This window comes from Erithacus rubecula (genome assembly GCF_903797595.1).
Source record: "Erithacus rubecula genome assembly, contig: scaffold_90_arrow_ctg1, whole genome shotgun sequence".
NCBI lineage: Eukaryota > Metazoa > Chordata > Aves > Passeriformes > Muscicapidae > Erithacus > Erithacus rubecula.
In genome coordinates, this window is record NW_027635424.1 from 45208 (window position 1) to 68745 (window position 23538).

General features: G+C 47.1%; 1 protein-coding gene and 1 long non-coding RNA gene across 2 annotated transcripts in view; one reads left to right on the top strand and one right to left on the bottom strand.

Moving 5' to 3' along the window:
- Positions 1 to 2462: 2462 nt before the first annotated feature.
- Positions 2463 to 4756, top strand: LOC306816820 (olfactory receptor 14J1-like; the record flags this gene model as incomplete). Its single annotated transcript, XM_079333276.1, has 2 exons — positions 2463 to 2550; positions 3873 to 4756. The coding sequence occupies 2 exons, from the start codon at positions 2463 to 2465 to the stop codon at positions 4571 to 4573; spliced, it is 789 nt and encodes a 262-aa protein (XP_079189402.1). The 3' UTR covers positions 4574 to 4756.
- A 10532-nt stretch (positions 4757 to 15288) lies between these two features.
- LOC306816846 overlaps positions 15289 to 23538 on the bottom strand; it is a 271975-nt gene continuing 263725 nt past the window's right edge. Inside the window, exon 3 of the long non-coding RNA XR_013777791.1 lies at positions 15289 to 15341. This is a non-coding gene — a long non-coding RNA (uncharacterized lncRNA). The remainder of the gene's footprint in view (positions 15342 to 23538) is intronic.

Genomic DNA, 23538 nt, shown 5'->3' on the forward strand with positions numbered 1-23538 from the left:
CTCCTCAGGGACTCTAGGAATGAAGGAAACATGTCTGACAGCATGATGCCCCTTGGGACTAAGAGGCCATTGTAACTCTGTGGAACCAAGGAGAGCATTGCTGTACTGCAAGACCTCATGGAACCAAGGATCCATTGTGACACTGCAGGGCCTTGGGGGATCAAGGTGCCATTGTGACACTGTGGGGCCCAAGGGTCCAAAGGACTCTGTGACACAAACAAGTCGCAGCGAACCAAAGGAACACTGTGACACTGGGAAGCCTCATGGAATCATAGAGACCATGGTGATGCTGCAGGGCCTCATGGAACCGTGGAGACACCAGGTTGGCTGGGAGATTTCATCTGCTGCAGGGTAGGAGGGCTCTTCAGAGGGACCTGGACAGGCTGGATCCAGGGCCCAAATCCTACAAGGTGAGGTTTAACAAGTCCATGTGCCGGGTCCTGCACTTTGGCCACAACAAATCCTGTAGTGCTACAGGCTGGGGACAGAGTGGCTGGAGAGTGGTCTGGGGGCACTGATGGACAGCAGGCTGGACATGAGGCAGCAGTGTGCCCAGGTGGCCAAGAAGGCCAATGGCTCCTGGCCTGGATCAGGAATGGTGTGGCCAGCAGGACCAGGGTAGAGATGCTTCCCATATATTCAGCACTGGTTAGGCAGAACCTCGAGTGCTGTGTCCAGTTCTGGGCTCCTGAATTTAGGAAGCACATGGACTGGCTAAAGCATGTCCAGAGAAGGGCAACAAGGCTGGTGAGGGGTCTGGAATATAAGCCCTGTGAGGAGTAGCTGCAGAAGCTTGGGTTGCTTGTCATGGAGGAGATAAGTCTCAGGGGAGACAAGGCAGCATCATGGAACAGGTTGGACTTGATGATTTCCAGGGTCTTTTCCAACCTTTCTGGTTTTGTGTTACACATTCTGTTCCATCTGGCTCCACTGTGTCTGAATGGATATTTGTTCCATACAGCCCCACAGTGTCAAAATGACTCCTTGGCTCCATGGTACTCTGCTCTGTCACAATGGACCCTTAAGGTTCATAGAATCACAGTTGACTCCTTGGCCCCACTGTCACCAAATCTCCAAAATACCATAATAAGACTCCTTAACACTAATTTAGTGTGAAAGAGGGCATCAATTTTTTTCTGACCTCAGGTCCGATGTGGGATAATTCCTAACCTTATGTGGACACATTATTCTACAAGTGTCTTGCTTATATTCAGTAAATACATGTGTATTACGATTTACCCATTTCATTAAAACCCACCCCAAATCCCCAAGTTCAGTCCTTGTTTTCTTCTATCACTTCATCCTTGAGCCAGATGCCTTAATCTTGTCTACCAACCATCCCTGCCTGGAAAGAAACCCCTGCATGGCTTGTTCCTGTGTTAAAAGTTCACAGGCACAGTAAAAGTTGAATTAAACCTCTTTGTATCAAGTACAAGGCTTTGTGTGGCCAGGCAGAGGCAGGCAGGACAAAGAGATGTCAGCAAAGGAAGGGACCAGCTAGGTGGGGCAGCCGGTGGATGACGACAGCCTGCAGGGACAGAGGCACAGGGCATGGACACCGTAGGACAGCCTGGGCTGCAGAGGGCACAGGGATGGGCAGCAGCTGAAAGGCCCTGCCAGAGCCAACTGCTGCAGCACTTGGGCCATGGCTGCTGGCCCTGGGCCTGAGGCCAGCAGGGGACAAGTGAGCTTTGCTGTGCTGGGGCCTCATTGCCTCCTTGTTCCTGCTCAGCAGCCTGTCAGGGGCCACTCCATGGTCCTGCCCTTGCCATTGCAAATCCCCAGAGCCCAGTGCCCCAGGAAGAGCCCTGAACAATGAGGGAGGGACATGATGTGCCTTGCCAGGGTCTGGGGCTCAGCCCTTGGTCCTTTGCATTCCTAAAACATCCAGGTTTGCTCAGCATCAGAGACACCTTCGCCTTGTTTGTCCCTTTCTGTCAACAGTGCTGCCGGTGTTCTGCCCTAACTGGAACCTGAGGACATTTTCTCCTTTGTGTTCTTCAGTGGGACCCATTAAAACTTCCAGAAACTTTGGAGTTTCAACTTGAACTTGAGTTCTTGAGAAGATTTTTAAGCACACTCTGAGGGACTGAGTCTGATGCAAACACTACAAAGCCCTGAGAGGGTCATTAACGTCCTTGTGCTGTGTCTGTGCTGCTGTGCTCCTGGCAAAGAGGCAGCTCCCAAGGTAAACCAAGAAAATGTTCTAAAATACATTTCTGCTGAGAAGCTACTCCTTTCCCAACCCAGCAGGGCTGAGGGCACTGCCTACAGGCACTGAGTGGAGAGGAGCCAGGCACAGACAGGCTAAAGACAATCAGGATAGGGAAGACATTGAGCTGAGACTTCACTTGGGGAAACATCTTCACAGCTCTGGACATGGTGAGTCTGTGGGTGCAGGGCAATGTCCCCTGTGCTCCTGGAGGGTTGTCCTGGAGCCAGGAAACCCCACAGCTTAAGGGATGTGTCAGGAGGACTCTCCCAATTTCTCTGAGTATGAGGATAAGGAGGATGTGCTGCAGGGCCAGGCTGCCCTGGGCAGCATCAGAGGTACAGGACAAGACAGGTCCTGCTGCCAGGGGTGGCTGCAGGGGCTGAAGCTGGGGGTCCAGACAGGGCTGCCCAGGGCTGTCCTGCAGAGCAGCTCCTGCAGCCCTCATGGCTCTAGGCCAGCCCAGGGCATGTGACACATGCCAGGGGCAGCTCCCACAGTCTGTGGAGAGAATTTGGAGGGGGAAGGAGCCACCCCCATCAGGACAGATTCCTCCTGCTGTGCAAATGGTGCTGCATGGCCAGGGCTGCTCTCAGCTTTCTACTCAAGGAAAAGGAAAGAGGCTGTGAAGTGTGTCTGTGTCACTGAGACTCCTGCACTGTCCCACTGGTCATCAGCAGATCTGCTTCAGGTCTCCCTCACGAAGTGCCTTCTCACCTTTCTCTGCCTACAGACAGCAGCAGCAGCACCTTGGCTGGCAGAATCTCACTTTCTCTGAGCTGCCCTTAAGTCCCTGCTGGCAGGGAGATGCCCCTGGGCAGTGTCCTGTGCTGGGAGGGGTGTGCAGGGTAGAGCTGAGCCACCAAGGCTGAGCTGGGCTCTGGCAGCACTGGCAGGGACAAGGCTTGAAGAGAGAGAAACATCTCCCAGTAGTCACAGCTCCAGGCAGCAGAGAGACAGACCAACCCTGGCCACTCCTCCCTATGCAGCTGCATGAGAAAGAGTCGATGGTTTGGAGAATATTATTTTTAATTAGAGTCTTCAAAAAGTCCAATTTATTTTCAAACATGTTTTTCTTCAGCCATCTTGAAATAGAGGGAGGTGTAATGAGCAAGGGACATCTGGGTGGGAGGTCCCAGCAGGTAGGACTGCACTGGATTACAGGGAGCCTTGTTCTCCCTCTGGGCTCCTCAGGCTGAGAGTGATGCTGAAGCTAAGGCAGTAACTCAACCACACAAACCCAAAGTCAAAACAAAAAATATTTTGTGAACTTTTCCTTCATGAAGAAAAGCAGTTTAGAGAGAATTGAAAATAAAATGCCATAGGATTAACTCAAAGAGTCTAGTCCAGCTTCTCAATGTTTTCTTTCAACAGCCCACAATGCTCAGAGCGAATACAAGTCCAACAGCAGCTGCATCAGCCACTTCCTCCTGCTGCCATTAGCAGACACGCGGCAGCTGCAGCTCCTGCATTTCTGCCTCTTCCTGGGCATCTCCCTGGCTGCCCTCCTGGCCAACGGCCTCATCATCAGTGCCGTAGCCTGCGGCCACCACCTGCACACCCCCATGTTCTTCTTCCTGTTCAACCTGGCCCTCACTGACTTGGGCTGCATCTGCACCACTGTGCCCAAAGCCATGCACAATTCTCTCTGGGACACCAGGACCATCTTCTACGCAGGATGTGCTGCATAGATTTATTTTTTTTTTTTTCTTTTCAGCAGAGTTATTCCTCCTGACCATCATGTGCTATGACCGCTACGTGTCCATCTGCAAACCCCTGCACTACGGGACCCTCCTGGGTAGCAGAGCTTGTACCCACATGGCAGCAGCTGCCTGGGCCAGTGGTTTTCTCTATTCACTACTGCACACAACCAATACATTTTCCCTGCCCCTGTGCCATGGAAATGCCCTGGACCAGTTCTTCTGTGAGGTACCCCAGATCCTCAAGCTATCCTGCTCACACTCCTACCTCAGGGAACTCGGGCTCATTGCTGTCAGTGTCTGTCTAGCTTCTCGCTGTTTTGTGTTCATGGTTTTCTCCTATGTGCAGAGCTTCAGGGCTGTGCTGAGGATCCCCTCTGAGCAGGGACGGCACAAAGCCTTTTCCACCTGCCTCCCTCACCTGACTGTGGTCTCCCTGTTTATCAGCACTGGGTCATTTGCCTACCTTAAGCCCCCCTCCATTTCCTCCCCATCCCTGGATTCCTCAGTCGCAGTTCTGTACTCGGTGGTGCCTCCAGCCCTTAACCCCTTCATTTACAGCCTGAGGAACCAGGAGCTCAAGAATGCCATGAGAATGTTGATGACTCGATATTTTCAGAAGCATTTAAATATTTTCTGCTGTAGAGCCCTTAGAATGTAAATCTTTTTAGTCTCAGTCTTTTTTCCCACTATTTGTCCATTTTTTCTATGGTAAACTTTTCTATTGTATTTGGTGTATTAAAAAAAAATACAGTATTTCTATTTACATTTCTATGTTAATATCTACTTTTCTTTTGAAGCACAAGGACTTGCAAGAGATCTGTTCCCTATGCATTTAAATAAAAACAAGTTCCTGCCCTGTCCTGTGTGTCCAGGATTCTTCCTCAGCCCTTCCCTGTCTCTGCAGGGCAGTGCCTGTGAGCAGAGGTTGAGGGAAGAGACTTCCAGCACAGCAGAACAGCCAGGGACACTGGCCCTGGCTCTTCCCACATATGCTCTTCCCAGCTCCAGCCACTCCTTGCCAGCCATTCTGTGGCTGTGAGGCCGCAGTGCTCTGGCAGTTTAGTCACTGTCCTGCTGCATGTCCATGCTGTGAGCACAGGCAGGGACAGGCCATGGGCACTGCTGGGACACAGCTGGGCTCCAGCACAGCAGCTCCATCAGCAAAGGGATCTCCTGAGGGCAGGGCAGAAAGGCTTTGCTTACCTCTAGAGCTGCTGTCAGGAATGTGATCCAGGAATGCCCTGGCAAAGCAAAACCCAGTGCCTGGGGCAGAGGGGCAGTGTGCAGGGGGCACACAGCAGTGTCCTGGCACAGCCAGAGCTCCTGGGCTGGACCTGAGGGAGCAGCAGAGCAGGGCCTGGGCTGTGTCTTTGTTCTGGGGACAGCTTGGGAAGGTGCCCCAGGGAAATTGTCCCACACCAGGCCCAGCAACGACCATAACCAGCACTGGCCTCTGCCCCACCTGCAGGAGGTTGTTTGTCCCTGCTTGGAGGGACACCAAGTGACCAGGCCAGCAGGCCATGTTTGTTCTGTACTGAGGAGATTTCACCAGTACCCTGTGTGTGTGTTGGGGAGATGAATCCAAGTGAGCACAAACACCATCATCAACACTTGGGGTGGCAGAGTTCTGGTGGCACAAACAGTGCCTTGAGGTCACTAAACTCTGGGAAGCCACCTGAATTCATTACTGGGTGGTGATTAGGACTGCATAGAGAGAAACATCCTGGGCAAGGAGGCTCCAGGAAAAAATGCTCAGGACAGCCATGGACTGCACAGAGAGACCATTGGGGTGGGGGTTTGAGAGGAGAAATCAGAGTTGCCTCACTTCCAAACTACCCTGAGCATCTGGAAAGGGCTGGGTTGTGTTCTGGGCACAGACCTCGAACTGAGGGTTGTGGAAAAGGCATTTGGTATCAGGGATGTTGAGAAGGCTGGGCACTGCCACTGTGAGACCTCTCTCAAACCCCTTGGAAAGTCTAGAGCCATCCCAGAGGGTCTGAGAAGAGCAGACATGAACCAGTTTGCAAACAGGACAGAGAGGGGCACTGGGACAGTCACAGACTGGTCAGGCTCAGCAGGGAAGGGCATGTAGAAATTCTTCCTGCAGCCATTACAGGCACTGGCAGCACAAGGCAGGGATTGCAGAAGCCGCGTGGGAGGGAAAAGAAGGGGATGTTGTGTGCCCAGACTTTAGCCAGGCCTGTGACATGGTCTGCTGTGCTCTCCTCAGAGCCAGACTGGAGAGAGCTGGGCTGCAGGAGTGTAACATGGGGTGGGTGGGAATTTGGCTGAACAATGAGGGTCAAATATCATCCATGGGACAGAGTCCCCTTTGCAGCCACTCCCTCATGACATCCCTCAGTGACCAAATGTCATGGTGTGACTTGGGTTTGTCTATTTTAATATATTTATTTTTTTTTAAAGATAGGATTTAGAAATAAAGACAACGGCTTAAAACTTAAAAGGGTACAAGAAGAAATTTATTAATAACACCAAAAAAAAAAAATTTAGACTAAGATTCCTAGATTATTCCCTCTTCCCCTCATTCCACATTTCTTACCAACAACATATAGAGAACACTTCAGTCAGTTATCCACCCAAATAACCAGTTTAGTTCACTTAAGAGAGAAAAGTTCCTCTTTTAGTTATGGCTTAGGGGGTGTCTTCACCTTCAGAGTCTGCATCCACCCGGAACCTACAGAACCATGAATTTTTTTCCCATTTACACCGTCTTTCCAGAGCCATGTTATGGGTTATGATGCACACATGGGGTACTACTTTTAAAGGCAGGCTGCCAAAAACCAAAATTCTTTTAATCTCCTTCTCTATCAAATGTCTCTATTCATATTCCAGTCCCAGAACAGAGAGAGAGAGAGCTTCATTTCCGCGAGGGAAAAAGTCTTCTTCTCGAGCATCCAAAGCTCCCCAAGTATATCTCACAGTTTAAAGGAATTTTAGTGTAGTCACAATCCCCTTAGCCCACAAAAAGGGTTTTCAGCTACTTATTAGTTGTATCTTTTCAATCTCTTCCCACCAGGACCTTTATCTTCATTCCGCTGACTTTTGTAGTTTCTATGCTTTATTTCTTTTCATTCAGGGGAGCTCAGGAGATCAAGAATCTTATTCAGACATTGAGAAGTTAAAATTGTATCCAGATTGTGAAGAAGCAACATGCGGTGCTGTAGGGGCCATGCGGAGCCGGGGGACACCAGGCCAGGGCCAGGGTTGCCCGGAGCCATGCGGTCGGGGGGGCATCCAGAGGCCATGTGGTCGGGAACCATGTAGCCAAGCCACAGCCCCGCCGAGCCAAGCTGGGGCCTGGCCAAGGTCAACCCGCAGAGCCAGTGCCAAGCCAGGCCCCCGCAGAGCCAGTGCAGGGCTGGAGTGCTGGGCTGGGCCCAGACCGAGCCCAGAGCCGGTCTGTGGCCCCGGCCAGAGACCCTCGCACCTCCGGAGACTGAAACAGAAAGAACCCATTTAACATAATCCAATGTGATTTGTGAAAGCGAAATAACTTTCCATTGGTTTCCCAAGCTGTCCATCACCAAATTAGCTCTTTGATTGGTGCCAGCAGCTTACAGGGGAAGCTCCCAGAGAGGGGAGTGTCCCTCCCACTCCCCAGCCTCAGGGTACTTTCCCTGAGGGGAAATCCACCCCTCCCCCCAAGCACATAAAACCAACACACCAGCCGTTGACCACCAGTGTAGAACATTTCTATAATCTCTATAATGGCATAAAATGCACTTTCAATTCCTTTGTGGATGCTCCCAAGTTGCAGGCAGTCTGTGACCAAACTCTTCTAGTTGATGATGATCGCAAAACATAATTGGGCAAGATGACTGAGTTGGATAAATTTGCCTTGTTATCAGGTACAAACCAAGCAACATGAAAAGGGAGAAAAAACTTATGCATCAGAAGAAAGTCAATAGGGAAGAAAACCAAACCCAACCAAAAATAAAACACAAAGCAAAACCTATCCACAATAAAAAAACCCTGAAACCAAACCACCTACAAAAACCAAAGAACCACAAGCAGTATCGAACAAATGCACAGGAAATCTTTTATCATTGGAAAACGCTTAACTATCCAAAGGGAGAAGTGTAGGTGGTGTTCTGAAAGAAAAATGTCTTACAAAAGAAATCAATCCCCTATTTCCCTTGTGCCCCCACCACAGCTCTCATTTTATTGCTGATTATGGTGTGACAAAGAATGGAACATCCCTCTTGTCAGTCCAGCCCAGCTGTCCCATCCCTGTTCCCTCAGGAACACTTGCCCGCCCCAAGCCCATGGTTAGAGGGGGTTGCTGGCACGCCTCATGCGGGGCGAGCACTGTGACAAGGACAGGAGAAGAGAACATTTACTCTTATCAAGAACAGTAAAACAGAACAGCACAACCTTGGAGAAACAGATAAAAGATGTCACTCAGGCAAACAGAAGTCATTCAAATGCAAGGAGGATGTCAGCTCAGCTCTCAAAGACTGCTGATAAAGTAGAAATTATGCAAAACAAGAAAATTGCCATCATTCAAAAGCAGGGATCGAGGAACAGCCACCTTTACCAGATGTTGAAGACAGACCCCAATGAAGCACATAAGGATTTTGTAATAGGTACCATTATGTCAAATAAAGTCAAAGGAAATGGGGATAGCTAATGAAGACGTAATCAGTGTGTGAGATAAATCTCTGTTCACCCGTTGCCCAGTACACACAAATGGATGAAGGATTACCAGTGACCACCATGCTGTAATAAGAATATCTGCTTTCAAATACTCAAAACTGTGTTCAAAAGTTTCTATCCAGCACATTTCAGTATCAGTGCTGCCCTTGACTTCATTATGTCCTTTGTACAATTTCACAATGGCCTCTTCATTCCATTTGGGTCTGTGCTTTCAAAATGGCTCCTTGCTTCTGCATTGCCACAATGCTCTTCTTGGCACCACAAGACCTTGGTGTGTCACAACAGCTCCTTGGTTCCATGAACTGCCATAGTGTCATCACAGTCCCTTGGATCTGCAGTATTGCAATGGACAATTGGTTATAAGCAGCCCCGCTGTAGCATAATCAATATTTGGTTCCATGGGGCCCCAGTGTCCCAATGGCCCCCTGGTTCCATGAAGTTCCATAGTGTCGCCATGGTGTCCTGAGATCTGCACTGTCTCAATGTACAGTTGTTTACATGGGACTCTGCTGTGTCACAATAAACCCTTAGTGCTGTCATGTTCTAGAGTGTCACAATGGTCTCCCTTGATCAATGGGGCCTTGGAGTGTCACAATGGCTGCTGGGTTCCATGAGCTTCCATAGTGTCACAATGGTCTGCTTGCTTCTGCAGTGACACAATGCACCCTTGGTTCTATAGGGTTCCTAAATGTCACAGGTCTCCTTGGTTCCATGTGGCCCTGCTGTGTCACCATTGCCCCATGAGTTTCTGTGCCGTCAACAATGGTTCCCTTGTTCCAATGAGGCACTGCTGTGTCACACTGGACTCTGTGTTCCATGAAGTTCTTGAGTGTCACAATGGTCCCTTTGTTCCATGAGGTCCCATAGTATCACCACACTCTCCTTGGATCTGCATTGTCACAATGGTCTCCTTGATTCCATAATTCCCCTCAGTGTCACAATGGTGCCTTGTTTCTCTGAGGCTCTGAACTGTCACAGTTGTCCTTGGTTCCATGCGGATACAAAAGCTTTGCATAAACATTGAGCAGCACCTGCTTAAAACACCTGGGAGCATCTGTTTGCATTCAACAAAGAAGTTAAATCTGACAATGGCACCAGCTTCTTCCATCTCCAACAGAGATCCAGGGAAAGGACAGGGACAGAGAATTCTGGAAGACTCGGAGAATTCTGCTTACAGAGATCAGTTCTGGTCACACTGTCCCTTGTAGAAAGGTGACATCATTCCAGCCAGCCAATACTGAGCATGTGGTTCCTCAGTAGGGTTTGTTGTTTAGGAATCCTGCTCAGGCTTTTCCATTCTGTCCTCACAAAGAGGAAAACTTCTCCTGTGCCTGTGTGCAGGCTGAACCCTGAGTAGAGCAGGTGGGACATGGATCAATGGGCTGGGACACCCAGCTGCAGAGCTCAGGCGACAAGGTTCTGATGCAGGGCACAGGGATCTCAGTCCCGGGTGGGGGATATCAGACATGGTGAGGCTGGAGATGAGGAACAGGTTGTCCAAACAGGGTCAACCAGCAAGGGGCTCATTCTTCTGTGTGCCTAGAACTCCCAAGGAGACATTCAGCATCAAGAGCAACTGGAGAATGCTTCTATCACTTTTTCTATGAACTAAAAAGTGAAAAAAAAAAAAAAATCCCTTGAGTAAAGCAAAATCATGAGGTGCACTTTGAAATCTTCCTCCTTAACAGAATTCCAAGCTGACACCGAGACAGGGAATTGAGGAGTTCATCAAAACCCAAGACAATGAGGAATGCCTGACATTTACTATGCTTGCAAAAATCAGGATGAGGGGCAGACTGGTTTGAGATAAATGGAGCCAGAACTTGCAAATAGAGTGAGGAGTGTAAGACTACAAGTGATAAGTGATAAATCCAAAACCCTAAACCAGCAAAAACTAATCTCAAGGTCTGGAATGTGCCCAAAGGGCTAAGACGTATGTTCCAGGGACAAAGTTGAAAAGTTCAAGTGTGATGAAGGGTTTGGAAGCTTTCATCAGACACCCAACGCCCCCTGAACTGGGGAGGTGCAAGCGCAAAAGGACTTTTGGTTCATATTAATACAAAGCATGATTAGGCAGGACTAGGCGGGGCTAGGACAGGAATATGTATTAGGTGTATTGTGTAATCCTAGGCTGCTGGGGAATAAATAGAACAAGAGTTTGAAGTTTTGGTGTGCATGCTTTGGGTGGAATTATCCCCATGCACCTCAGAGCTGAATAAATACATACCTACTTTATAACTCTAATTTCTCATGAGTTAGAGAGTCTTTTCTGTATATCATGAAACCATTTTTACACTTTGAGGCTTTGTGAAACAAAAGGGACACTGTGGCATTTGAGGGCCTTATGAAACCAAGGAATCCATAGTGACACTGTGGGGCTCAATGGAATCAATGGTCTGTTGTGATACTGCAGGGCCTCCTGAAATCATGGAGACTGTTGTGACACTTAGCAGCCCCATGGAACCAAGGAGTCCATTGTGACACTACACGTCCCCATGGAACTAAGGATTCCTGTAACAGTGCAGGATCCTATGGAACCAAAGGTCCATTATGACACTGCGGGGCCTCATGGAATCCTGGAGGCCATGATGACACTTCAAGGCCTTGTTGAATCAAGGGGCTCTGCAGGGCCCCATGGAACCAGGGAGACCCTTCTGCCATTGTGAGTCCCCATGAAACCAAGGGTCCATTGTGATACTGCGGCACCAAGGAGACCCCTGTGACACGGCAAGGCCTCATGAAAGCAAGGGACCATTGTGACACTGTGGAGCCCCATGGAAACAAGAGGCCAGTGTGACACATCTGTGAATTACCAAAATATGAGTATTGGTGAAATACTGATACTCAACTGTGATGGACAAAAGATTCTCTAACAATTTAAAGTTAGAAAGTGTATGTTTATTCAGCGCTGGGCATCAGCTGAGGAAATCCTCTAATACACACCGCAAAATCACAAATGATCACAAAGTCTATTTATTAGCAAAGGATTCAAACAAATACATATTCATAATAACAGTCCCTCCCATCCCCCACTTCCTATGGTAATTAGCTTGAATAGATATTAAGCATGGGCGATTGATTTTTTAAATTAAGTCTGGGGTTGTTTTCGTGGGGAAGGGTCTTAAAAGGAGGAAGTAAAGCAGGTCTTCCTCACCCTAAACTCTTGACCTTTTCTGTCAATGACAATACAAATGAATTCTGGGGATAGTCCAGTTTTACAGAGAATGGGTTTCTGGTTGCATTGTCTATGTTCCTTTGGTTGTGCTCACTACTTTCCTCTTTTCCCATTTTAAGGGCATCTAAGCAAGCATGAAATGACAGACAATCAATTATTTAAGTTTCAGATAACTATGCTCTTCTAACTTTTAATTGTTTTCAGCAAGGTAACTTAAATTCTAGTTTTCAATGGTTTGCGTTATAAATGAACGCAATGGGCCATAAAGGATCGAATCAAAATTAAAAAGATTTATTAGTTACAGAAGCTAAAAGCAAAATCAACAGCGCCGGGCGACAGAGGAGCTCCTGCTCCGAAACTGCCGCGGCCTCCCCTCTCAGCTCGCTCCTTTTAAGTTGTTCAGTTTTCGGGCTTCCATGCCCCTCCTCTAGTAGTTCTACGCATGCTCCTCGGGTTTCATGCCCCTCCTCTAGTAGTTCTGCGCACACTCCTTCAGTTGCTAGGGGGTCTTCTTCTGCCTTCTGGTGGTCGAGGGATGAAGGTGAGTAGTCTTCCTCACCCTTGTTTTACTGACCCTTACTAACACTTAAGGCGATAGATGATTAACGCAAGCAAAGTGAAAATAACTATCAGCATCTTGGCAAGCAAAGCAAAACAATTAGAGACATCTTGGCTCACTCTCAAGGTGTTTCAGACAAGCAAAGCAAAATAATTAACAGCATCCTTGCAAGTAAAGCAAAACAGCAAAATGATATCCCAGCCTCCAAGTCCTTGCAAATCCTCTCAAGGTCTATCAGGCAAACAAAAGGTTTTCATCACAACTCCCCCCTTTTTCTATGTTATTACTTTTGTTTGCTAAACCTTTGTAATTCTTTCTTACTTAATTCTAAATAGTCTTCTGTTTCTTCCCCATTTAAGGCTTCATATTTTGCTAGTATTAACATGAGGTGAGCTGCTTCTAACCTGTTCTTTACTATGCTAATGATTTTGTTAAAAATGCAAGGCCAAGAGTGAGTGCTAAGATTTGCAAGATTAATGGTCCTGCTATGGTAGACAACAAGGTTGTTAACCAGGGAGAATAGTTAAACCAAGATTCATACCAACTTTGTTGGGCCTCTCTTTCTTTTTTATGTTGCTCCAGTTGTTTCTGGAGCTCAGCCATAGTGTCAATTACTATCCCAGTGTGGTCCACATAGGTGCAACACTCCTCCCGCAAAGCCACACACAGCCCCCCTTGCTGTAAAAACAGCAGGTCTAATCCCCGTCTATTCTGTAATACAACTTCTGAAAGAGTTCTTGCTGATTTTACAAGACTGTCCATTGCCTTCTCTATTCTACTTAAATTCTCATCTACTGACATTCTGAGATTTTTAAATCTTTGCTGTTGGTTCACTAAGGAAGCCACTCCTGTCCCCAGTCCAGCACTTCCTATGCCCAGTAATACAGCAACTGTGAGGGCTGTAAATGGTTCTCGTTTTTCTATGTGATGCTTTGAAGGGATTTGATGAGTATACACATAGTCTTTTGGGTAGTATACAATCCGGGGCATTACCATGACCTGAATGCAGTATTCGGATGTTTCATTGAAAATAGATATTGATATACACTGGGTTACTCCTAATGTGTTACAAACCCACTTGGTGTTTGCAGCAGGGCTGGTTCGTGGGAATCAGTTACGGCCATTTTTACCCCGCAGAGGTGGTCTTTATCTCGAGGTGTGTTGCCTATACACCTCCCCTTCCCCTTTACCTGAGCCATTGACACTCCTGGGGTGTTTTCTTTTCCCCTTTTCCAAAGGCACAAGGAGGGATTGGTCCCGTTTACTCTTTTAGACTTTGCTACAGAACCTAAAGCTTCGTAAAAGGGTGGATTAATACTATAGCATAACCAGCATTCCTTAGTCAAATTGGGGTATGTGTCATTCAACAGCCTAAAGGAGGCTTGTAGAATTTTCCATAGGGCCCCTCTACTTGATTGTGTCATGACTGTGGTTCCTATTAACTGTGATTTATTGTTGGCCTTCATGAAATTTTCTTGGGTCATGCTGTCTAAGTCATCCTGATTTATTATTGTGACTTCTGAGTCTATTATTGCAGGATTTGGTCCAACAGGTTAAGGATCGTTGGGTATAATTTCCTTTTTTGTAATAATATATCCTCCCTGGTCTTTCCCAGGTTTCCATATTCTAACTCCCCAGATTTTTCCTATTACCCATCCTGGGTCCTGGGGCTGCGTGACGTTTAGATAGACCCATTTGCAAGTACCGATATACATCACCCTCCCTGACAGATGTGTCCAGGGCTTTTTGCATCCATGTGGACCTCTTTCAGCTCTTAAGTGTTTATCTTGAATTTGGACCAGCCATCCCAGGGAAATCGTTTTACAGCCCCAATATCCACAGTAAAATTCTCCGGGGTAATTACAGTATGACCTTCCTGGGCTAGATGCTGGACACATGTAGAATACACTATATGGGCTAGAACCCCTCCTATCAGGCAGGTCTTCCAGGGTTATATTAAAGCTAGGACTTCCTGAAGTAATTTGTGTTTGAATTTCTTTCTGACCTTCCCATTTCATAAGTGACCATTTAAAGGGCTCGTGACTCGCATGCACCCCTTCTAAAACCATTAAACAAATTATTCCTAATTGGAGGTAGCAGCTTTCCCATTGTCCGCAACTTATTTGCCAATGATTTTTTTTGATTATTCCAGTGTCTATTTTTCCTGCCCTGGGTTTTGATCTCTGTTCTCCTCTTTGCACCTGGGTAACCCTCTCCACAATATTTTCCTCCTCTGCCTCGCCCATCAACTCAGTTGCAACGAGCTATGGGGGGTTCCATCTTCTCGGCAGGAGGAGTATTCTTCATGAGGGGTGCTTGTCCCATGCTTTTTGATTAGTTTTATGTACTTGCTCCACTTACGGGCTTTAATCAGAGGAGTGTAACAGCTGAGTTCAGGTACCCACCGTCTACACAGGGCAGCTACAATTTTGGCTACAAATGGGGTAGGTTCGTTAGAGTGATAACAGTAAAATTGAGGATTCACTCCCTTTGAAAAGATTTTCCACCACTCTTCGGATCCCACCGAAAGACCACCAGCAGCCACTATGGTGTCTAGGACTTGAGAAGTGAGTTTCCTTTGACTCAAATAACAATTGCAACACAGCCCCTAGGGATGTAGCCGTTGCGGCAATGGGTCCACCACTCCTCTTTACAAACTAAACAAACAAAACATACAAATGGGTTACAATTTCCCCAACAATTTTCAGCATTACATTTGATTTTAACTTCAACAGCCAGTAAGCTTTCCCTGCCCTCTAGTGGCGCTCCAGTTTTTGTGTTTTCTATTGTAAAAGAAAAGTATTGTGGGTCCCAAAGTTCAGCATCCATGTGATACAGGTCTCATATCCTAGAGAAAGGAGAAAAAGGGGAAAAAAAAGTCTCTCAAGGCTGTACCTTCTTTTTCAGGGTTAGTTTCAAGTCCCCAGGTGTGCCTTTCACTTCCCACTCAGGATCGTTTGTAAACTTGGACGGATTTATTAGTCCCTTAATTCGACTTGCATGAGTCCACCCTTTCTCTGCAGTGCGCACCACTGTGTCAGTTGTAAGCAGCACCTGGTAAGGTCATTCCCACTTAGGTGTTATTGGATTTTCCTTCCAACTTTGGACCAGTACCCAGTCTCTGGGCTGAACCTGGTGTAATACAAGATCTAAAGGTGGTCTCTGAGCCAACATTCCTTTTTCCCACAACTGATTCCTGAATTTCATTAAGATTACTAAGTACTTGTTAACATACTGTTCATTAACATTTGGATTTGTCTGTGTCTTTTCCAGACTATAGGGCATGCCATATAACATTTCGAATGGGGAAATTCCTAAATCAGCTCGGGGTTGAGTCTGAATTTTTAACAAGGCCAGGGGAATGCACTTAACCCATGATAACTTTGTTTCCAATACCAATTTAGTACGTTGTTTCTTTATTTCTCCATTCATCCTTTCTACTTGGCCTGAACTTTGAGTGTGCCAAGAAGTATGCTGTTCCCATCTTATTCCCAATGCTACTGCTAACTCTTGAGTTACCTTCGAGGTAAAGTGTGGCCTTTTATCGGAGTCAATTGTTTCTTGTACACCATATCTGGGAACTATTTCTTCCAGTAAAGCTTTTACTACTGTCTGTGCGGTTTCTCTGGATGTCGGGAAGGCTTCCACATAATGGGTAAGATGGTCTACTATTACCAAAAGATATTTAATCCTCCCCACCTTTGGCAATTCGGTAAAATCCACTTGAATATTTGCAAAGGGTAGTTTTGCTAAAGGCCTTCCCCCATGGGGTAATTTTCTGAGGTTGCTTCGATTTACCCGCAAGCAGGTAGGACATCCCTTTGTAATATGTTTAGCTATATCGTGGAGCCCGATGCTCATGTACTTGGCAGCAAAGTGATCTACCAGCCCCTGGGCTCCCCAATGAGTTTTCTGATGTAATTTATACAGTATCCTTTGAGCTACTGCCTTTGGTAACACTTCCCGGCCGTCTGATAATATCCACTTCCCTGATTCCTTATTAACCCCCATTCTCCTAAGTTTTCCTTTTTCCTCATTCGTAAAAATTGTATCAGTCTCTTCATCGTTATTGACTCCATCCTCGTCTTTTTGCCCCCCTTTTTCTTTTAGGACCATTTCTTTCAGGGCTACCCCTTTTGCCTCCTGGTCCGCAGCGTTGTTTCCCCTGCTTTTTAAATTTATTCCTCGTTGGTGTCCCTTTTAAATGAACTACTGCTAAATTCTTTGGCCCTCTCAGAGCTTTTAATATTTCAACTATAAGTTTTTGGTGTATCAGATCCTTCCCCTGTCAGTTAATAAGACCCCTTTCTTCCCATAACTTTCCAAATGTATGGACTACCCCGAATCCATATCTAGAGTCAGTAAATATTGTCCCCTCCTTCCCTTCAAGAAGTTTTAAGGCTCTTAATATTGCATATAATTCACATGCTTGGGCAGACCAAGATCTGTCTAATATGCCCGATTCTACCACCTGTAAGTTTGGACCCTACACTATTGCATACCCTGATCTTCTCCTTCCTTCTATTACCCTGGAGGATCCATCCACAAAAAGTTTTTCACCACTTTCCAACTCTTCTTCCTCCAAATCTGGTCTAATCTTAATCTGTTCTTCTATTGTAGCTATACAGTCATGGGCTAAAGATTCATGCTCTGGCTTCCCATATAAAAATGCGGCTGGGTTCTGTAGTGTACTAGTTTCTAACATCAAATTGGGTGCCTCTATCAGAATCCCTTTATACTTTAAAAGCCTGGCATCTGATATCCATTTTTCTGCTTTTTGCTGTAATACGCCCCGGATATTGTGAGGAGACATTACTTTAAGATTCCCATTAAAAGTAATTTTTCTAGCTTCTTCCACCAGTAAGGCACATCTGGCCACTATTTGTAAACAGGTTGGCCAGCCCCTACTCACAGAATCTAAAATTTTTGACAAGTAAGCAAAGGGCTTCTTTTTCCCTGCCAAATCCTGGGTAAGTACCCCAAACGCAACACCCTCTTCTATGTTCACAAACAAGAAAAAAGGTCTTCTTAAATCTGGGAGGCTTAAGACCGGGGCATGGACCAGACTTTCTTTTAATTCCTGAAGTTTCTCCGTGTCCTCCTGCCTCCATTTCATTATTCTTTCCTGTGTTAATTTTTGGTAAAGAAATCTAGCTTTACTGCTATAATTCTCAATCCACTGTCTGCAATACCCAGTAAGTCCTAAGATTTGACGAACTTGTCTCTTGTTCTTTGGAATAGGTAGTGACATAATTGCTTGGATTCTTTCAGGGTCTATTCTCTTCTCCCCCTTCTTTAAATAGTGTCCCAAGTATTTTACCTCCTCTTCTACAAACTGAAGTTTAGTCTTAGAAACCTTTAATCCCTTAAGCCCCGAAAAGTTCAATAGCTTTATACTTTCTTTTCTTACATCCTCTTCATGTTCCCCTGCTAAGAGTAAATCATCTACATATTGGATCAAATTGACTCCTGGTCTTGTTTGGTAATCCTGTAAAATTTGTTCCAATGCTTGTCCAAACAGATTTGGAGATTCTGTGAACCCCTGGGGTAACACTGTCCACCTCAATTGTTGCCTCCTCCCTGTATCAGGATCTTCCCATTCAAATGCAAAGTAATCCCGGCTCGCCTCGTCGAGAGGGCAGGACCAAAAGGCATCTTTTAAATCTATAACACTATACCATAAATTATTAGGCCCTAATTTACTCAAGAGTGTATATGGATTTGCCACCATGGGGAATCGAGCCACTGTGCGTTTATTGATTTCTCTTAAATCATGAACTAACCCATAAGTGCCATCTGATTTACACATAGGGAGTATCGGTGTGTTAAAGGGTGACATACAGGGTTCTAGAAGCCCCTTGCTTAATAATCTATCTACCTCAGGTTTCAATCCCCGTCGACCCTCAGGGGATATGGGATATTGCTTTATTTTTACCGGAACCTCCGGATTTCTAATAATCACTGAAAATGGGGTTATTTTTAGCTGTCCCACACTTTCTGGGTTATACCATACTTTGGGGTTTATCTTTTCTTCATCTTACACCCTAAGAGAGCAGACTTTAATTCATAGTTCATTCTCTGCTACTTCTATCCTAATTCCTAGTTCTATAATCATATCTATTCCTAATAAATTCTATTCAGATTCCGATACTAACAAAAAGTCTCCCAATCCAATTTTTGATTCTGATTCAACTGTCACCCTTTTAATAGCCCCCACCTCAAAAGGTTTTCTTTTTGCTCCTACCACCGTGGCAGTTTCTTTAGATAAACTACATCCTTTTGGCAAAAGCTGAATAGTCGATCTTTCAGCTCCCGTGTCAACCAGAAAAATTATCTCCTGGCCATGGGGACCCACCTTTAGTTTTATCAAGGGCTCCTTATGATGTTTCTGGGTCCCCAAAAGATAGAGCCCCTGACCCCTCTAATCTGTCTCAAATTCCTTCTCATCCCAAATCCTGACCCTACACTCTTTCTTGAAATGTCCCTTTTTTTCCACAATAAAAACACACCTTGGTGTCACATCTCTCCCTAGGCTCCCTAGGCTCCCTAGGCTCCCTTACTGGACGCTTCTGTGCCTCCCTCCGATCTTGTTCCCTACTTTCTCGTACCGCAGCAACCATCATTTTAACCTGTCGTTTGTGGCTCTCCTCTTCCCTCTGAACATACACTTTTTGGGCCTCTCTTAATAACTCATCTAAGCCTCTATCCTGCCAATCTTCTAATTTTTGTATCTTCTTTCTTATATCCTCCCAAGGTTTAGACACAAAATATACCTTTAACACTGCCTGTCCCATTTGGCCGTCTGGATCCATCCCTGAGTGAAGCTGGAAATTCTTTCTTAACCTTTCTAACCACTCTGTAGGAGTTTCGTCCCTCTTTTGTCTCTCATTAAATGCTTTATTGATGTTCTGGCCTCTGGGACTGCTTCCCTAATTTTCTGAACTATGATTGTCCTTAAGTCCTGCATGTGTGCTCGATGCACAGGATTCTGATGATCCCACTGAGGATTTTGAAGGGGCCATTTGATATTAGCTGCAGGACCCTGAGCGTGTTGGGCATCCCAGATACGCATCCCTTCTCTCTTAATCATATTTTTCTCTTCAGCAGTGAACAAAATGTTCAGAATTAACTGTAATTCCTCCCAGGTGTACATATTGGGGCCCAAAAATTGGTCCACTCTTTCAGCAACTCCCAGTGGGTCCTCTAATAAATGTCCCATTTCCTTCTTAAATTCCCTAACATCCCCTGAACTAAGGGGCACAGATATAAATCCTATTCCAGCCTGAGGTCCCCCCATGGGCATTTCTCTCAATGGGAACAGATTTTCCTGGTCTTCCTGTTCGTTCCTTGTTTTACTTCTTGTGACTGGCCCCTGATAACTAGGTGAGTCTGAGTCCGAGTCTTCTGATTGGGGTGGTGCACTCAGAACCGGCACAAACGGTGGTGGGACAATCAAGCTTTCCTCCCTTTTATTTGCCTTCTTCTTTTTCCTTCTGCCCTCTGGTTTTTCAGTTAGTTTATAAATAAAAGCTTTAGGATGGGCCACCCAAATTCTTGCATATTCACTCTCCTCTATGTCAGAGGGCTTCTTCATGTTGACACAAAAATTTAATTTGTGTTTTACCCAAATTTCTGTTGAACCAAAAATTGGCCAGAACACATTTTTAAAAATTTCCTTCCCACCCCAAACCTCTACACAGTAATGTATCATCCTGGCCTTATCCTTATTCTCCGTCCCAGGGAAATAGTCCCTGTTTTCTAATAAAAACCCCAGGGGATTGCCTCTGGGTATGGGTGGGAGCTTAACTTCTGCAGGGGGCTTGCTCTTCCCCTGTCCCATTCCTCTGCAGTACCTTCACTCACACTACAAATCACTTTTGCTTCCCCTGTTTCGTGGCCCACGCCCTCGCGGGTCAATGGGAACCGCACTACTAAGGGTCCGCACTCACTTGGGGAGTCTGGCTGCCAGCCCCCCCTCTCACACACACACCACTCGCCCGAACAGATTCCCTTTTATACTCACGCGTCCTGCGTCTTCATCTGGAATTTGTGCACAAAATTTAAGGGGTCAGCCAGGCCCTCTTACCTTTGCTTTTGCTTTCTTAGTTTTGGGTTTGTCGGTCGAGGTTGGGATAGGGTCCCTGTCCCAGGACCACTGAAATGAATCAGTGGAGCGCGCCTCCCCGCAGGTGGGGAACCCACTCCGAATTCTCGATCCCAGTCACGGCACCAAATTGATATAAATGAACGCAATGGGTCATAAAGGATCGAATCAAAATTAAAAAGATTTATTAGTTACAGAAGGCATAAGCAAAATCAACAGCGCTGGGCGACAGAGGAGCTCCTGCTCCGAAACTGCCGTGCCCCCCCCCCCCCCCCCCCCCCCCGTTCGTTTCTTTTAAGTTGTTCAGTTTCTGGGGTTCCATGCCCCTCCTCTAGTAGTTCTACGCATGCTCCTCGGGTTTCATGCCCCTCCTCTAGTAGTTCTGCGCACACTCCTCCAGTTGCTAGGGAGTCTTCTTCTGCCTTCTGGTGGTCGAGGGATGAAGGTGAGTAGTCTTCCTCACCCTTGTTTTACTGACCCTTACTAGCACTTAAAGTGATATGTGATTAACGCAAGCAAAGTTAAAATAATTAACAGCATCTTGGCAAGCAAAGCAAAACAATTAGAGACATCTTGGCTCACTCTCAAGGTGTTTCAGACCAGCAAAGCAAAATAATTAACAGCATCCTTGCAAGTAAAGCGAAACAGCAAAATGATATCCCAGCCTCCAAGTCCTTGCAAATCCTCTCAAGGTCTATCAGGCAAACAAAAGGTTTTTTTACTCATCACAGTTTATTCTGGAGAAGAGGAGGCTCAGGGAGACAAGTGATGTCTGGGCACAGGTCGAACTTGATCTCCAAGGACTTTTTCAGCCTGGCTGATTCTATGATTCTCTGAAACCACCCTTGAAGCAGTTGCAGGATGAGCCCTGGGCCCCCTCTTCAGTACCTCCAGCAGCCCAGGTCCCTCAGCTTCTCCACACAGCACCAAAACCCATCCTGTCAGTCTTGCAGAGCCTCTCCAGCCCTCCTCAGTGCCCAGAATATGGAGCCCCACACCCAGACACACCAGCCCAGATGTGCTCCCCTGGCCAGGGGTGCCTCTGGCAAGGGAAAAGCACAAGGCACTGAAGGACTCTGCAGATAATTCCTGGAGCACTTGGAGGATGATCCTGCTGTACAAGTGGCATTCACATGGTGCCAACTCAGGAACTGAAATGGGGTGTGGGGCAAGAGAGGAAAAGGCAAAGAGGGAGAGGCTGTTTGTAGGGGAGGGGACAGGAAAGAAGAAAGAGGAAGAGATCAGAATTTTGAGAAAGTAAAGAAAGCAAAGGTGAATCAAAGGAAATGCTCAGGGCTGTTTTGGTGTGGCTGCCAGGCTGCCCTGGGTGTGAGCAACAATGTCTGCAGTTGTCCTGGTTTGAAAGGACAGGTGTCTGCCAGTAGGGGCAGAAGTTTCCCTTTTTGGAATAGAGACTTTGGTTTCACTCCCCTCCCCCAAGTATTACGATTGTTTGAATCAAGGACTCTGAGGCAGAGATAAGGGGGGTGGGAATAACAGCTCTTTTACTAATATATCTAACTATACAAACAGAAAACAATAACACTTAAAATTGCTAACAGAACGAAATAGATAACTCGGTGTCAGTCCCTTTAGATGCAAGCACGCTGTCTCTGTGCTTAGTCCAGAGCCCGGATTTTCCAGAGGGCAGACGGGAACGAAGGCAGGAGGGAGGGGGGAGGGGCAGCAGCGGCCACACCGGTCTCGGGCGGGAACGGGCTCACCCTCACCGAGGGCGGCGGCTCCTCGCTCACCGTGTGTGTCCGGGGGAACAGCTGTGTCCGCAGAGGCAGTAGGCTGGAGCGGGGCAGATGCAGGGCAGGTTGTCGCAGAGGGTCTGGCTCTGCTGTGCTCGGCCGCGTGGCTGAACGATCCCAGGCGTCCTCCTCCCGGCTCGCCGGAAACGCGAGTGCCCTCCCGGAAGCTTCAGAGGCCCCTCCGGGAGCCGTTCCCACCCACCCCCTTTGTCTGGACCCATCAGGGACCCTGGGTGTAGCCCGGCCAGCTCCATTGGCATGATAATGGGAAAAATTCTTTCAATTGACACAGTAATAGAAAAAAAAACAACTCAACCCCCAACAGCAGTGGGACAGGACATCCACAGATCATGGGAACAAACTCTCTGGCTGACTACTGAAGCCACAACAAACCTGAGTGGTTTCCCTGGTGTCCCCCAGCCTTTGCTGATCCCAGGGGCTGATGGCATTTTTGCTCACTCAGCTCAATTTCCCCACAGCAGCACCATGGACGTGCTGACACCTGCTCTGTGCAATGCAAACTGCGGCTCCTGAGCCAGTGCTGCCATGTCTGTGTCTGCAAGGATGCGGCACCTGCGTGAGCTGGGGGAGAGACCAGGGCTGCAGAGGGGGCATGTTGTTGACGGGTGCATGAGGACACTCTGGGATGCTGCCCTGGGCTGTCCAGCGCAGTTTGGATGGATCAGCCCTTTTTCTGTTGCTCCTTGCCAAGGTCTGCCCCTTGCAGGGACCTTGCAGAGCTCCAGCCATGCTGTTTGCCCCCAGCCTGCCCATGGCCCGCTTGGGGCTGCTCACAGGGGTTTTCTCGGCTCAGCATTGGCCTGGTCAAATGTTCTGGAGAGAGCCTGGGCACAGAGCCTGGAGCCCCCAGGCCCTGCCCTGAGGCATCAGAGCTGCCCCAGCAGTGCCCATGGCCTGTCCCTGCTGCAGCCCTGGCACTGCCACCCCCAGGCCTGTGCCTGGCCCCGAGAGCACTCCAGCCCTGCAGCAACACGAGAGGCAAAAATGCAGCGGGGCAGTGGCATGGGAGAAGCACTGGCAACACCAATGCTGATACTGCTGGGCACAGCTGCTGTGCCAGCATTGATCTGCCCCAGATCTGCACACAAACATTGCTGCTGCAGCTCCAGAGAAGGGAATAAAAGGTCTCTGGAATAAGGACTCTGCTCTGAGATTGTTTATTCTGTTTAAAGTGATTGAGAGCACAGCTCATCATTGATGCAGTTAGTGGATCACAGTGAAGGTGAAAAAAAAGTAAAATAAAATATGGTGAAGGCAATGGTGTTTCTTTGTGCACAATATTAAAAAAAAACCCCTAAAATAAGGGAATGAAAAAAAAAAACCCCAACAA